The 16,791-nt window shown below is 33.1% G+C and overlaps 3 protein-coding genes across 4 annotated transcripts; 1 reads left to right on the top strand and 2 right to left on the bottom strand.

Annotated features, from left to right (window-relative positions):
- Positions 1 to 21: 21 nt before the first annotated feature.
- Positions 22 to 1,811, top strand: LOC143346578 (U6 snRNA-associated Sm-like protein LSm8). The gene is made up of 4 exons (XM_076774800.1): positions 22 to 636; positions 725 to 765; positions 887 to 1,014; positions 1,626 to 1,811. Exons 1-4 carry the CDS (start codon positions 606 to 608, stop codon positions 1,714 to 1,716), a joined length of 291 nt encoding a protein of 96 aa, XP_076630915.1. The 5' UTR covers positions 22 to 605; the 3' UTR covers positions 1,717 to 1,811.
- A 163-nt stretch (positions 1,812 to 1,974) lies between these two features.
- Su(sable) (suppressor of sable) lies at positions 1,975 to 10,925 on the bottom strand. The gene is made up of 8 exons (XM_076774801.1): positions 9,696 to 10,925; positions 7,137 to 7,509; positions 6,789 to 7,020; positions 6,310 to 6,662; positions 6,020 to 6,242; positions 5,587 to 5,912; positions 5,282 to 5,513; positions 1,975 to 5,166 (listed from the first exon to the last, which is right to left on the bottom strand). The coding sequence occupies exons 1-8, from the start codon at positions 9,737 to 9,739 to the stop codon at positions 3,224 to 3,226; spliced, it is 3,726 nt and encodes a 1,241-aa protein (XP_076630916.1). The 5' UTR covers positions 9,740 to 10,925; the 3' UTR covers positions 1,975 to 3,223.
- Positions 10,926 to 11,328: 403 nt separating this feature from the next.
- On the bottom strand, positions 11,329 to 16,776 carry Okr (DNA repair and recombination protein RAD54-like okr). 2 transcript variants are annotated; one of them, XM_076774783.1, is made up of 12 exons: positions 16,340 to 16,776; positions 16,052 to 16,249; positions 15,870 to 15,984; positions 14,434 to 14,643; positions 14,146 to 14,336; positions 13,872 to 14,074; positions 13,351 to 13,793; positions 13,007 to 13,268; positions 12,769 to 12,925; positions 12,292 to 12,697; positions 12,060 to 12,223; positions 11,329 to 11,993 (listed from the first exon to the last, which is right to left on the bottom strand). In XM_076774783.1, the coding sequence occupies exons 1-12, from the start codon at positions 16,414 to 16,416 to the stop codon at positions 11,807 to 11,809; spliced, it is 2,613 nt and encodes an 870-aa protein (XP_076630898.1). In that variant the 5' UTR covers positions 16,417 to 16,776; the 3' UTR covers positions 11,329 to 11,806. The 2 variants fall into 2 exon arrangements, with proteins under 2 accessions (XP_076630898.1, XP_076630897.1); XM_076774782.1 differs by lacking the exons at positions 15,870 to 15,984; positions 16,052 to 16,249; positions 16,340 to 16,776 and adding an exon at positions 14,860 to 15,191 and having other exon boundaries at positions 11,333 to 11,993.
- Between the last annotated feature and the right edge of the window lie 15 nt (positions 16,777 to 16,791).

The following is a 16,791-nucleotide window of genomic DNA, read 5'->3' as shown; positions in this document are numbered from 1 at the left end:
CGAGATTCCGAATCGTATGCCGTAGGCGGGAGGTCGGATTTCAGTTGTTAAGAGCGAGAAGGCAAATGTGAGCCTTTCTCTCTCGACTCCCACGAGACGGTCCGAAATAACTTCGGGCAGCTTCGGAATAATCGAGAAAGAGAGCATGTGTCAGTTTGCCTTTGTCGACTTTCCGAAACTCTACGAGCTCACGTACGCGTGATCCGGCATGTGTGAGTAGGGCACCGGGTGCTGAATCCTAGCATCTCTGCTTTGGGGATCGGCTGCTGTCTGGTAACACTGAATGTACACAGTATAAACCAGTCATTTTTATATTTGCGTTCTGATAGTGACTAACTAACAATAAATTTGTATATCCCTGATTCAATCCAACCCTCGTGTAGTCGAATATACGTTTAATATTAACGTAATTTAACTTTACGTTATTGTAATCCGTGTATTTTTATTACAGTTTATATTTAAAAAGCTATCAAGTAATGTATATTTGTGTAAAACAGTAGTTCATTGATACGCTTTCATTATAACAAATGTGTTAAATATACGCGCGCAATCGTATTTTACTTGTATGTGAAAATTATTTTAATGTATAATTAGTAATTAAGATTATGGCGTCAGGTTTGGAAAGTTACGTGAATCGTATCCTTTTTAAATTAGATTTTATGATTGTAATATAATATTATAAGTCATAATAGTTATTTGTACAATCTTAACAACACCACAACAGATACTGTTTCGATTATCACATCTGATGGCAGAAACTTTATTGTAAGCATATTATCAGAAGTACATATAATTTCTTTATTATTTCCATTGCATGTGTATATTATTTTATAAATTTTATAGCCACATTATATTATGTTATTGTTGCTGATTTTTATGTTTTTAGGGTACATTAAAAGGTTTTGATCAAACCATTAATATAATATTGGATGAATCACACGAACGAGTATATAGTACAACACAAGGTGTAGAACAAGTTGTATTAGGTTTACACATCATCAGAGGTGACAATGTGTAAGTAATTTAATATAATTAACTTCCTATTACTTGTACACATTACAAAATTTGTCTAAATGTTTCTTTATTATTATTATTATTATTATTATTATTATTAATAATATTACTTAATTTCTTCGTAGAGGTATCGTTTTACTTTGTACAACTTGCTTCTTTCCTTATACATTTCTTATATATGTTCATTGTAAATTAATACGTCACTTATTTTATTTAAAATCAATACATTAATTTTTTGTATTTAAGTTATGTACAATACATTATAATATAAATACATTAAGACATATGAATTGGTCAGTAATATTAATTTCTCTCATTCTGGCAGTCTCAGAAATTGCATGAATACTGTTATGTAAAAAAATATGTAATTGTACAATTCTAACAAAACTTTTAATTTACATTTTAAATAGTACGTAGATACATTTGTTACTATGTTAATAGTATTTACATCTTTTACAGAATTTAATTAAAAGTGGATTAGAGAGATTAAATGTTTATAATTATAATAATGGAAAATTTACTAATATTATGCAACTAGTTAATTATGAAGTAAATATATAAAATCTGTTTTAAAAATGACTCGTTAATATATTATTTTTTAATTTTTTTAGGGCAATTGTAGGAGAATTGGATGACGAGATGGATGCACGTTTGGATCTGTCGGGTATAAGAGCTGATCCTCTAAGTTCAATTGTACATTAATGAAATATGGTTATAATTATAATTATTATGACATAAAAATAATAATGATAATTTAATAAGAATCTGTAACGGTGAAGTATAGTTGATTGAAAGTACTTCTAATATAGGTTATTTATATATTGTATAAAACTTGTTTTTATATCCATATTTGGAGTACTTATATTTTGAAAAGTACACTGAGGAAATACAGCATTATTTATGATATTAAAGAAACTATAGAAAATCATCTTAGAATCAATAATTGAATTGTACAAAAAGTTTTACTATATGATAGTAAACTTTATTTTTTTACAAATGTAATTTTACTTTATAGTATCATAATATAATAATAATAATAATGATAATAATAATAATAATAATGATAATAATAATAATAGTAATAGTAATAATAAAGAAAAATAGTATAATTGATAGGTTAACACTGAATAATGACTGAAGAATTCTTTAAATTTAAATATAATCTGTTTCTAATATTATTTCTTAAAGAGGAAGTATTCTTAATCTGCATTCTAGCAGATAATTGTGTTTAACATTAGTGTGGAACGTACAGTTGTACCACGAAATGGATAAATGTAATTACTGGATATAAGTTTTACTATCAGTGTAAAACTGATTATTACAGGATTAGCATCTATTCAAAAGTTTTTAATTTGCAACTTCTACAAAAAAGATTGAAAAAAAAAAAAAAAAAAGATATTATGTACCCATTTATATCTCTTCAATACTTATGCAAGTAAAAAAGTATGTCCATGTACAACTGTTTTCAAAATTCTTATAAATACATTAATTTTTACAAAATATTGCAATGTCGTACTGATTGACGTTCTGTCATTTCACTGGTGTTTCCATTTCTGATAATGAGCCATAGGCCATTCAACGATTGAACAATTTACATCAAGCTTGAACACAATTTGATAAAAGTCTATATATGCGTTCTAGAAGCCAAAACTACAGTGTGCATATGAATCATATATAATGCATTGATGTTATTTACTATACATGGAAGACATAAAAAAAAATATCAATCAAACGAGTTTCATTCATCGTATCTTATGTATTAAATGTCTTTTCAAATGGATGATCTCCTTCTATATATACAGATACATCTGTTCGATGAAATAATTTCTTTTATCTGTAGTTTAATAGATGTAGTCTGTATATAATATTTTCACTGTAGAATATGATTTCTTATTTTAAATAAAATATATAACGTCACGTGATTATGAGCATTATTCATACCGTTCATGGTATGCATACTTCTTAACAAATGCTTTAAAGTATATTCATTTACAATTTTTTAATATTTTCGATTCCTTAATTTTCTATTTTGCTATTTAATCACTAGCGAGCATTTGACACCATGTACAATTGACACGATCAAAACAATTAATCTGGACCGCATAAATGAATGCATTATATCAACAATGCATGCTGTACAAATTTAAATTAAAATGAGAATTATCACCAGGTACTTCGCTTATGTACCTACTCAGAATTGCTTATTGCTTTAATTATTAGTCACGATATTGGTCCTGTTTCGATTTCGCCGCCTAATTCGGCCACCACGTCTATTTTGATTCGTTCCATTCCACTCTGGTCCATCCATTCCAAAATTTGGATTCGGTCCATTTGGATTGAACCCCATTATACTGGAATCTGGCGGTACTGGACCAGGACTGGGACCAAAGTTATTGAAATTACCACCAGAATAATTGGCTGCACCATCATACGAAGAATTAACATCTGGTCCAAAACCTACACCAGGTGCTGGGCCTAAAAGTCCGGCTCCGTTGTTACGTTGAACGTTGAAACGTGGATCAAAGTTTATTTGACTTTGAGGCACAACTGGTGGTCCATTAAGAGGTATACCTGGCGGCATATTGGATATTCCTGCAATTCCCATCGGCGACATACTTTGAGGTCCCATAGGAGCGTTCATCATAGGTCCCATTGGGCCCATGTTTCCAAGCATCGGATTTGGACCCATAGGCATCATACCTTGTCCCCCTTGCATACCTTGTGGTCCAGGCATAACCTGAGGAACAGGCATTCCACCAGTACCCATTCCTATGTTTGATATTTCCATTGGTGACTGTTGTACAGTTTTCATCATGGAAGCATTTACATTTTGAGAAGATAAGTTGGAAGCCTCAAGAGCTTTACGACGTGGATCAGATCGGACTTGTGGGGGCGACTTCGGAGTATCGGGTTTTACTGGAGGCGGAGACATAGGAGAATCAGCTAATTCAACTTTACCAATTCTAAATATCTTCCTTAAACGTGGATCGTATTTCACCTGTGCATCATTCTTGGTAAGTTTCAGACCCGTATAATCGGGTCTCGGTATATCAACAACGTATACTTTGTACGTCATCGGAGGATGCGAAGAAATACTTGCATCTATTTCCGTGCAAGGTATGTGCGATGGTGCTGGTTTGAATGGTAGACTTAACATTTGCCGTAAATCAATGTCAGATTTAGTGGATGTATCTGTAAAACCTGCACCAACAACTCGAAGATCTGTATCTCCAAAACCAGTCTGAAATCGTTGTCTGAAATCCATATCTTTTCTTCTGAGATCTTGATCTGTTTTAGTACGAAGATCTGTGTCCATATTGGTGTCAACTGCGGTAATACCAGAACTATAGATGCTCGTTTCCAATCGAAGATGCTTTGATTCCTTTTTACATTCTATTCTACTGGGGCTACTTGACTTCTGTTCGTCTCTGCGTTGTCTTGGATCTCGAGACATGCGAGGATCTCTGGACACAGGCACGGAGCTCATTCCAGGTGAGGAACGTGGACTTGATGTTTCATTCTCAATTTTCATCAACTGACTCGAAGTACTGAATGTTGTACCAATACTCATTTTATTTTGGCTATTAGATTCGTCCGACGACATTCTGTCTGGTGAGGATTTAACTTTTGAAAGATAATCCTGCCCATTGGCAGACTGTTGACCAGATTTACTCGTCGTTGAACTATGCGCTTTAAGCGATGATAGTAACTTGGACACTTCGGCACTAATATCAATTTTACTCAAATCACCGAGTTTGTCTACGATAGCTGCTGGTTGGGGTATGGCAGGTGTCGAAGTTTGAGGTTGAAATTCTTCTTTAATGACGATATTCTGTGTCTTTTCTGTAAATTCATTCTCTTCTTTCGAAGTGTCCTTATTAGAAAGTACTATTGTAAGATTGCCGCCTTCATCGTCATCGTCGTCATCCTCATCGTCTGAATACCAGTCTTCTAGAATTTGATCTGTGTTTCGCGTAGAGCACTCATTTTCCATATTTTTAAAGCTATCTTGAGCTGCCCGTTGTTGTTGTTGAATACGCATAAATAATTCCTGTGCTTTTTTTGGTAAGTGAGTCGGCACTTCTTGCTCTTCCGCATGTGGCGAAGAGGCACTGAGATTAATACTTTGTTCATTTGCGGTACACGTCGTTTCTATAATAAATTATGTATTTCTGTACTATTTTACTATTTGTTTTATTGACTAAATTATGCCTTAATTAGATATCTTTTATCTCTTGGTTATTTATATAAACAAAAGCTGTCCTACCTTCTTGATCTGTACTTTTGTCTTTCTGTTTATCATCGTCTTCGGTTGGCACTTCAATCACAAGGTCAGTTTCTTCATCCTGGTCACTCTCTTCGTCAAACTTAGATTTAGTAAGATTTGCTACTTCGTCAGCTATACTAACAACAGGTGGCGATTTTTTCGAGGTTTTTAACAATTGTCTTAAATCTATATCTTTCGAATTTTCAAGTACAGAGGTATCTTTCTTTTTTGCCTGAAAAAGAATATTATGAATATTTTTCATTTTAGCAGATTCGTCACATGTAATAGAATTATAATTATTATACCTGTTCTAAAATTTCATCCTCTTCTACATCCTTTGTAAAATCTTCTCTGTCTCGTACTTTACTTAAAGTATTTTTATTCAATTCAGAATTGGCTTCGGTATAAAAGTCCATGTTTGGTATAGATTGTGGTATCAATGGTTTTTGATGTAGTTGCTGTTGAGTTGCTAAACCTAGTGCAGCATTGGGAAGTTGCAAACCAAACTCATTAGCTGATTGTAATAGCATAATTTGTTCATACGGAACTCTGTCCTCGTCAGAACCCCATCGAGTTTTTTTACCAGATGGTTTTCTTTCTCTAACACTTTTCTGTTGAGGTGTGTGCTCTTCTGTATCAAAAATTGATAGTAGTTATTAACATTACAGTCACATCGTTAACTTTATTTCTATTATAAGTAACTCTATAAAAAATATAAATCAAAATCTATTTATATACCTTTCTCTTCCTTTTCATTACTTTTCTCTGTGGTATTAATTGGCGCAGTCACGTTTAAATCAAAAAGACTTGGAATTTTTTGATTTGTCACCTCTTGACCCTGAGCTAGCGTTCTTGCTGTGTTATTTATCATTAACATTGCTCCATCCCTACTTAACCGTGGAAAATCACCAAGAATTTCCTTTGGTGCTGTTTCCAAGTGTTTCAGTAAAATTCCTTTCACCTAAGATAAAAAATGTTACTTCCAATGTGACTTTTAAACAAAACATAAAGGTTTTAGCAATCAGTACCTGTTCGTTCAAAGGTTGATGAGAAAATTTACAATTTTCTCCCTGATTGCACTTTAATCCTGTATGGAAAAATTTACATGGGAAATCATGATGCATGTAAAGACATTTGTCTCTCTTTGCACAACAGTCCATAAGATAAAATTTACACAGTTCCATTTTTCTAGGTGGTAATGCATTATGCGAAAAAGGGCAATCATCTCCTCTATGACATTTTCCTTGCATGTAATAAACGCATATAGCATCCGGATCTTGATTGTGATCGTTATTTTGATTTCTTCGTCCATTTCTGTCATTTCGCATTTGCCCGCGAGTTTTATTTTTACCGCCACGTTCATTTTTACCTCCTCTCCGTCCTATTAGAATAAAAATACTTTTATAAAATTTGCAAGAAAGAATCAAGAATTTACAAGAAATCATTGTACCACCTCCTCCTCCTCCTCCTCCTCCTCCTCCACCTCCTCCTCCTCCTCCTCCTCCACCTCCTCCCCCTCCCCCTCCCCTTGTATTGCCACGTTTAGTATCATTATCCCTATGTCGATTTACATTAGGCCTTTCATCATAATCGGAATTACTGTCGAAGTTTTCATGTTCATTGGTATGTCTAGGAGAACTATTTTCTTGCGAATCTTTCCTAACAGGTGAAGCACCTCTCACAAATAACATCTCATCTTCATCGTCGTTAACGTTTTCATCGTCGCTCACCTTTCGTCTCTGTAACCCATAGATTTATCATAAGCCTATTTGTCATTTTAATATAATACTGTAAAATTTACTAGCAAAAGTTAATTTGTTACAACTACTTAATAAAATGTTATTTATCTAAAAACCTTCTGATCCTTGCTACGGTCTTCTTCCCTTTCATCGCGTAGCCTTTTCCTACTCTTATTTCTATTATTTTTATTCTTAGATTTAGAATCTTGATTTCTAGCACCATCCTCTTCTAGAGCTGCTCTAATTGCTTTCTCAACATCTCCAGCCCAATCTTCCGTTGGACTTTTATACTTTAAAAATCTGTCATGCTTACTACCTCCTTGAACGCTGGGCTTTTTATTTTTACTAAATTTAGAATCAAAGGTTTTATTTTTTGATGTATCTGCCTTTGATGCATTTTTAACGGTATCATCAATTACAGGCGGTGGTACAGGCTCGTCATCTTCATCAGACGGAATTTCTCCATCTTCCAAGTCATTGTCATTATTACTGTGCATATATTAAAAATATAATATTAGTTAAAAGATGCTTTGTTTAGATTATCGTGTAATTATTTTTTAAAATGTGTTAGGATATCAAATTAAATCTCTATAACAATGACATATGTTTATATAAACTAATTAGATAATAATACAAGATTAATGTAATATCTAAAAAAAAAATTTGAAGTATCGAGATGTTGTATATGTATCAGTAAAATTACTCTAAATATAATTTTAAATTTCTTTCCAATGTTTATTATAAATAAACAGATTATCAAATAATTTTCTGCAGAGAGACGAAATTGTAAAACAAGGTTTCTAAACTTAATGCAAGGGGGAAATAATCTCTGTTACATAAAAATAATTATTTTAAATATTTCTTTATATATATCCAACACCCTAATATACCTAATAATTCTGCAAATTCTTTGTGGGTAAGGTTTCTCATGAACAAATTAATTCACGTGAGTCATACGAATTAAAATATAAAATTAAAAATGTTTTTTTTTATCTCTATCACCTCATTGCCATCATCGTCATTATTATCTATAAATGACCAAAGAAAGAACGTAAAATACGTCTCGTCGATTAAATAAAAGAAAAATTTTTCGTGAATAAATATTGTAGTTATAATAGCTGTCAGGGACATTATCAGGAATGGTCATTAAATACATTATGGGTTTGTATGGAATTGTGGATAAAGGAACATCGAAAAGTTTGGTCGAGCGGAGTATACTCGAAAGGAGCATCCGCTACTAGTTGAGCTGAAAACATTAGCTTTGTCTTTGGAGCACGACTAACGGACATGTTGCGTAGCACAGCGGGCACCGATCGATGCAACCCAGAAATATAGTCAAACGATACATATGCTTGAAAAATGATAGATTTTTCTACGACTTGTACGTACAATATCTTTTTCGACTTGTTTAACTGCGAGACGACATTTACCCGAAACGTGTTTGTACGTTGTTGATTTTATATAATATAAAAACATAAAATAATAATATCGAGAAATACCCATATATAAAACGAAGCATATAACCACCATTCCCACGTTTAAAATTAATATACGTAAATAGAAAAGTAATTTGCAAATTAGAGGCGCTGAAAGTTGTTAAATAGAACACCACAATGAAACGCGTCGTCTGCATGTCGTGTAGAAAAATAAAATAGATTGGAGTTACCTTACCCACGAATCACGTTCATCATTAGCATCATTATTATCATAACTATCATAATTAATCATCATCGATGCAATAGCATAAACATTGGATCGATATACAACATCACATTATTTGCAGCATATCTCATTGTCATCATTACAGCATTGCCAACAGTGCATGTAACATTTTTTTAAAATCGACGTCGCACCGTCAGAATTTTTTCGCGTGCAGACCCGTTCGTCCTCGTTCTTCCGCTTGCATATACATACATATGTACGTAAATTATGTATACATGTATGTATGTACATACGTACTCGCTACATGTGTGATACGTTTAGATAGCTGTGTAAATCTGTCTGTGTAAATATGTCGTATACGAAGTCGGGAAATGTATAAACAGGAATATCTTACTCCCCGAAGATCCCGTGCATATTTCCTCCATTCTAGAATTTTCATTTACAAGAGAAATTTCATCGATACGTAGTCCTTCAATGCTCATCGAGAAATGAAAGTTACATGTGTAAGCATGAAAATTCTACACGTAGACACGAACCGTTTACATATTTGCATGTAACTAAAATTTCTATCGTTACTTGACGATTCAAATTCATCCGAATAATTTTCGTTGGTATGCGAAATAGATAGATACATACGTTTTCTCGTTACACTCGTAAATGCATGAAGAACTATCTTTGTTACGAGAAATGGCCTTGACCTTATGAACGATGTCAAGGCGTTATTCGCGCATACAAAGCGAAGTCGTAATTTTAGAACAGCTGGCTGGCTAACTACTTAATTTCTGAGCAATGAAGAACCGTAAAGAAGATAAGGAAAAAAAAATGAATTACGTGTACCCGAACAACAGCGTAATGGGTTCGTTTTTCCTCGCAGTGCCAATGGTGTATGCCGAACGAAAAGCGGGGGACAGCACGGAGCCTCCGAAGAGGGGGGTCAACGTGTGACGTGGTGGTAGTTAACAGTCATAGAAAATTTCGACTGTTTGTGGTGAATAAAAAATGTGGAGGCAAACCTTTGGATTAGAGTCTCAGCCGCGGAAACACTCTCTAATGCCATTGTTTTGTCCCGATCGATCGTGTTTTGTACCGTATGATATAGCACTGTGGCCCGACGATGATCATTCGATCGATTGACGCGACCACACTCGATGGCTCTTTGTTTGCAAGATAATCGCGTGCCTGAATTCTAGCATTTGAAATTTTGAAAATACTCGTTACAGGACACAAATTACCCTACAGAATGTTTCGTGTCTTTCCGTTTCTCTTTCTCTCTTGTTATTAACGTAAGCGCGCTTGCGCGCACCAACAACCGAATGTACCAGTTTTCGTTAACGTTTTTTGCCTTTTCTCAACTCGGATACGCCCCTGTCTCTTTTTCTTCACGCCTGAACACAGGCTATTTCGTACTAAATACTCTCTGTATCCTCCGTTTTATCCGGAATATTTATTATTGCACTTTAGATTCGGTGAAGTATGTATTTCACTGTGTCTCCTTTCTTCGCTATTAAATTTCGTTAAATGGCGCAATCTCGCCACTGCAACGTCATTCTGGCTTGACGTGGCATATGGCGGCTCGCCGATAAGTTCGTAGGCGTCTTAGATTATCTTTCTCGTATGGACGTAAATATACTTGGTAAAGCGAGTAAAAAAACGGGGCGATGCTCAAAAGGAAACGCGCCTGCGTATTATTATTATTTTTCTTTCTTTTTTCTTTTTGCAACTTGTACGAAAAGGAAAAAATCCGAACGTTTCTCCGAAAACTACAATTTAAGCCTCGAAGAGTACGCGAAGCGTAGCTTCCACTTTAACGATTCCCGTCGTAATTTGATAACGGCGCTCTCTTTTTTTTTTCTTTTTTTTTCTTTAATTTAAAATCTTTGGGAGAGAGAAAGAGAGAGAGAGAAAGGGAACGACAAATTGATCTGGCCTTGCCGTAGAAACAACTGCGTATTTAATTAGACGCGCGTCTGTTATTGGCGATAGAATTATCGAAAATTAATATCCACGGACTCGACGCGATTCGTGTCTCCCGATGGTTTTACAGCGTTTTACGTCCCTCGTGTACTTCCGCGTTGGAGATTTATCTCGGCAAAAGAAGAACATATGTATTATGAACGAGACTAGCCGCAGGCAGGCGAAAAATACGATGGTCGGACAGACCGTATTACTGTGTCAGCAGATAGTATAAAAATGTATCAGTTATGAGACGATGAGCGAAAACTTCAAAGATCAAACTAAACATGGCCACATCTGGAACTATTCTGAGCGGGCAGCTGCACAGAACCTCGGAAGAAGGGCGAGCGAATGGCAACGGGTCAGGAGGGAAAGCAACGTTCATCACCATCCACCAATCGGAGACCGAATTGCCTGGTCACGTGTTGCTTCTTCCATTATTTGCATTCCCCCACTCTAACTTCCTCTCGCTTCCCCACTTTTCTCCACTGTTCCGCTGTTTATGTGGAACAAATTCCTGAAGCCTCTGTTGACCCTTGGTTTTCTACGCACAACTCATCCGAAAGCAAGCTTATAAATGTATTGCTCGTATAAAATACATCATACTTCGAAATATACTTTCACGTTGGAATAGGTTTCGTTTGAGCATTCCCTCGGTTTCATATTTTACCGCATTTATTTGCAAATTTACGAAAGAGCAATTGTATATATAATAATAATAATCTTTTTGGGAAATTAACATTTTGATTTGTTTAATTATCTACGCATTATAATAAAATAAGATTTCAGATTTCATAGTATTTCTTTTTAGTAGTAAATTACAAAACAGCATTTATGAATACAAAAATTTTTAATATACGATCCAAAATCTCTGTAAACGAAAACTTTTTCGTATATGTATCCCTAGATGTGTATGTGCAAATTTCATACTGTTCGATCTTTCCTTTAAAACTACATAATACTTACAATAAATTACAGTTACGTATTTTTACAAAACAATATTGATTCAAATATTAACATTGAACAGATTTAAGGCTTTCGTGGCCCGAGTATTGACATTAAACATTATTTTTATATTTTTCTATGCATTAAATAGACATTTCAATAACTTTCGCATAGAATCGTGTACCGGTGTAAACAGAAAAAATAAAAAGAAACTTGTAATTTTATTTTACTTGTCGTGTGAACGATTATGAAAAACAAAAGAAATTCCACTCGACCAACATTGCCGTAGTGATAAATCTGGCAAATTTCGGGGATTATGAGCGTGCCTCCAGTCTGACAAATCAGAATTGCAATCCGATTGCTCGGGTGGTCCTATCGCTTCTATACCATGAATGCACCTTTTGCATTTGAATCTAAAAACGAATTTAATTATATTACTTATTATAGATGTTTATAATTTTTAATTATTTCCTACGTACTTTGCATGAGTATCTGATATCGTATCTTCCTCCAATTTAAACAAATCTCGCAAATCGTTTAATGTAAAATGTCTCGCAACGTCTTCTTCTTGATCAACGACTGTTGAACTTAAGGCCTTTTTATGTGCTTGTCTTTGAAAAATCTTTTCTTCGATAGTACCAGTCTGCAACAGTTAAGTGCAAACTTAAACAGTGCAAAAACTAAAATATATTCTAAGACTGTGTTACATACGCAAAGAAAACGGTATACAAAACATGGTTTTTTTTGGCCATCTCTCCACACTCTAGCCATAGCTTGATCATCATTTGCAGGATTCCAATCTGGATCAAACATCACAAGACGATTTGCACCAATAAGATTTAATCCACAACCACCAGCTTTAGAACTAAGCATGAAAATAAAGTCATTGCTGTCTTGGTTGTTAAACTTTTCTACTACTTTCGCCCTTTTTTTGATAGTCATTGTACCATCGAGTCTAACGTAATTATAGCACCGTTTATGACATAGTTTTTCGAAGAGGTCAAGAGTTTGTGTATAATTCGATACCAATACAATTTTATCGTTTGTTGTTGTTTTGATAGATGCCAAAAGACAATCTAATACCATTAATTTTCCGGACAATTCGGGTAAAATTTCTCTAGAAGTAGAATTACGAAGACAAAAATAATGGTACGTTTCATTGTGTTAATAAATGTTGGTAATACACACTTGGTACTATAATTTGATGGCATCAAGCTTGCGGCATTTTCAAATCCTTCGGATTTTTTTAATATTTTGTCATAAACTAAATCAGGATGATTGCACAACTTTTTCAAAAGCGTGATTGCAGAAAGACTACTTCCTTTTTTAGAACCTTCAGAATCCTCTGTAAAGAGTAAATAAATAACATACGTTAGTGAAATTTAAAAATAATTTATAGTACAATAAAAAATCAATAATAACAAACCTTCCATTGATTTCTTTATACTATCGCTTTGTATAAAACTTTTATAAAGATCAGTCTGTAATTTCCCCATTTTTATACAAACTACAAGCTCGTATTTTAATGGTAAATATTTAGAAAGTAAAGCGCTAGTACGTCTAATGAGGCATTTATTAACAATAGTTATTAATTTTGTTAAACGTTCTTGAGCAAGATTGCGTTCAGCGTCCGTTGCAGCTGCATCTTGCCCTCGTAAAATTGGTATTTCAAATTGTTTTCGAAATTCCTAAATGGAATTATAATATGATTTAAATTGTTGGCCTACCGCGAACAGAATACTCGTAAGTTTTAAAAAACTGATAATATACCTGTGCAGTTCCTAATAATCCTTGATTGACAAAATGTACAAGAGAAAAATATTCTAAAAGATCATTTTGGATGGGTGTCCCACTGAGTAACACTCTTCTTTTAGCCTTCAAATTCATAAGCGCTTGATAAGTTTGATTCTCCGAGTTTTTTAAACGATGACCTTCGTCACATAGTACGAGTCCTACTTCATCTTGGTGGAGAACATGTGCATGTAAACGAAAAGTTTCATAGCTCACTATTAAAATAGGATTAGCGCACCTACGGCCGTAAGTTTTCATAAAACCTGTAAGTTTTACATCAATATCTGCTTTATTTCCACCATCAATGGCTAGTGGTTGTACTCTATTTTTTAACCACTTAAAAATCTCGTTGTACCAATTTTTAACTAGAGAACTTGGAGCAACAATAATAGCCTTCTCTATAACTGGTTTAGCCTCAGGTCCTTCAAAAAATATCATTATCAATTAACTTTGAATTTACAATTTAATTACAGTTTTTATATAAGGTAATAATAATTTACCTTGTTTTAATAAAGTCCATAAAAGAGTTATGCATTGTAAAGTTTTTCCAAGACCCATTTCATCTGCCATAATACATCCATAAGCACCTTCTATACGTTTTCCTGTTACACATTCATACATAAACTTAACACCTTCTCTTTGGTGAGGTCTTAAAATATTACATAATAAAGGATCTACCACGACATGTACAAGCTGTTTAGATCTAAAAACATGTACAATATGTACAATTACGAACAATTCATTGATGTTTAAGGCAAAATGTTTTATACTCACTGATCTAACTTCAGTCTATCGTGTTCAGATAATTTGGGTGGTGAATAAACAATAAGTGCATTAGCTTCGTCAGGATCGTGTAATGGTCTGCGAGGACCAGACAAATGTGTACCCAATGCACGACCTGACAGTTGATAACCAGGGATTGGTATCTTGAATGGTTTACTAAGAAGCTTCTTCACTTTTTCTTCCTATAAGCTCAATGTTATTTTTTTATTAAGTATAGGATTACAAACTTTATATAAATCATATTATAAATAATGTTTCAAAAGAAATAAAAATAACTACATGTTCAGAAATTACTTCCTGCGTTGTTTGAACATCATCGGCTGTAAGAGCAATGGCCTTATATTCTGGTATTTTTACATCTTTTATATTACGGCAAACCTTTTTCTTTGCCTGATATACTTGCGGCACAATCGGAGAAAAAGATGTATTATTGGATACATCAGAGAGCAATGGACGCTTTCCTCTTTGACTGGGTGCGAAAGATCGAATCTTACATGTAATAATAAATACAAAAACAAAATTTTCTCACATAATATTGTTATAAATACGTATATTTCTTACTGTACAAATATTTACGAAATATTAAAAAGAAACATTCAGCGAAAATGTTATTAAAATGTTATAATGGTATAGTATATAATTTTTCAGTAAGGAAGTAGATTACTTAAAATTATGAAATTTTAAATAAATTTTATGAAATATTACCATTATGTGTTAGGGTCCAGAAGTCATATGGTCTCAATTCAAAATTCTTCATATTGTTGCAACAAACTGCTACATGCTGCTCCTTATTTTTCATTTATTAAATGCATTTTTCACTTTTTTCAATTAAAACCAAGTATTAAAATGTGTCAGAAATTTCGCGGTTATAAAATGATACGTTTCCCATACATATCGTGTTTGGAATCAAGCGCACCTAGCGTTCGTAATTCGAAACTATTTAATACCGCTTCATTTTAATTACATTCGAAACAATTTGATTCTGTTAAATATTAATTTTTCTACGTCATTATTAATTATATTATATAAATATATGAACACACAAATTAATAAACTTATGATTCTGCGAATATATTTCCCAAGAAATTAGTACATAAATCATCTTCGTCCTTTATATTATACTTATTGTATTTCATACTTGGAACATTAAAAGTACATTTAACAGGTTCTGATAATTTAGGATTCACATTCGGTTTTATATTGTAATAATTTTCTAAGAATTCTAATACTGCTGGCTTGGTTTGTAAACTATTAAAACACATCCTACTTTTCTTTGGAAGTAATTTTTCTAACATAAATACTAGGTGATGATGGAAACATAAAAACTGTGTTGGTATAATCGATGTAATATCTAACCAATTTTGTACACAACTTAGAGGTGTAATTGAATGACCAGAAAATAAGGCTGGGTTTGTTAAAATCCCTCTTGCAGACATCACTGCCTCGCAGTTACTTTCTATAAATAGGTTTTTTGCATTTTCCAAATTTTTTGCATCTCCATTAGCAATGAGGGGTAACTTGACGCTATCCCTCACTAATTTTAAATTATCTATATCAATTGGTTCGTTTCTCATTTCAGGAGTTCTAGCATGAATAGTAAGAAAAGAAGCTCCTGCTTTTTCAAGAATTCGACAAAACTCAATGGTTTTACGAATATCTTTCAACAACCGTATTTTCACAGATACTGTAAATGGATTTGGTATTCGATTTCTAACTTGATATATTAGGTCTTTTACAAGATGTGGTTTCTTAAGCATATCAGCTCCATATCCTTCTTTTATTGCCCAACGTTGAGGGCAGCCACAATTTAGATCAACACCATTACAATATCTGTTAACACAATCATTTGTTAGATATCAAAATTTGTATAGAACAACGATATCTAATGAAAACTCACGGAGCAACCATTTCTGCTGCATTAACAAAATCATTCGTAGTTTTTGCAGCAAATTGAACAACTAACGGTTTATCTTCATTATTGGTTGAAAATTCATTATCCCTGGCTTTATCGGATCGTATAAACGAATCAGCTAAGATCATAGGTGTAAAACATATGTCGCAATCATAATTCCTTACTAATGTCCTAAATTGCAATCTGTCGGAACATTAAATTTTATTAACTCAAATTTACTTTATCAAATACATATTTTTATGAAACATACAAAATAACCTTTGTATTACTTACTTGCTGTATCTGACCATTGGTGCACATACTTTTATCATTCTTGGTTCTTTTAACATTTCTAACATATCAATTGACATTCTAATTTCTTTTTATATATTATACCAAAGAAAAATATATAAAACAATATTTTATTAGCGATATGTACCTTCCAAACAATAAGTGTACCTTTTTTCATTCAATATCCTCATCTCTTTCATGAAAACATTTTTGTTTACAAACACGTACCTGGAAAATAAATAAGTTTATACATATAACTACTTTCTATAACTACATAAATATTATCACATATTTTATCTTCATACTCAGATAAACGACAAAAATAACATTTAACAATTAGTTATCAACAGTATAAAATTTATACGTATTGTTGTATTACACATTATATGATATTAGATAATATTTCTACAATATCGTATACAATTATTTTGTTTTCGCTTCTTTTAATTTTGTCA

The sequence above is a fragment of the Colletes latitarsis genome, chromosome 10, assembly GCF_051014445.1.
Source record: "Colletes latitarsis isolate SP2378_abdomen chromosome 10, iyColLati1, whole genome shotgun sequence".
NCBI lineage: Eukaryota > Metazoa > Arthropoda > Insecta > Hymenoptera > Colletidae > Colletes > Colletes latitarsis.
This window is presented reverse-complemented; position numbering and strand designations above follow the sequence as displayed.

Excerpts from the sequence above, each read along its gene's own strand:
- LOC143346578 (XM_076774800.1), top strand. The coding sequence starts at position 606 with ATGGCGTCAGGTTTGGAAAGTTACGTGAATC. Across the intron at positions 637-724 it reads TTTGGAAAGTTACGTGAATC|ATACTGTTTCGATTATCACA; the intron begins GTATCCTTTTTA and ends ACACCACAACAG. Across the intron at positions 1,015-1,625 it reads ATCATCAGAGGTGACAATGT|GGCAATTGTAGGAGAATTGG; the intron begins GTAAGTAATTTA and ends TAATTTTTTTAG.
- Okr (XM_076774783.1), bottom strand. The coding sequence starts at position 16,416 with ATGTCAATTGATATGTTAGAAATGTTAAAAGAACCAAGAATGATAAAA. Across the intron at positions 14,644-15,869 it reads TAAAAGACCTAATATATCAA|ATTCGATCTTTCGCACCCAG; the intron begins GTTAGAAATCGA and ends ATTACATGTAAG. Across the intron at positions 12,224-12,291 it reads TTGTATACCGTTTTCTTTGC|ACTGGTACTATCGAAGAAAA; the intron begins GTATGTAACACA and ends TAACTGTTGCAG.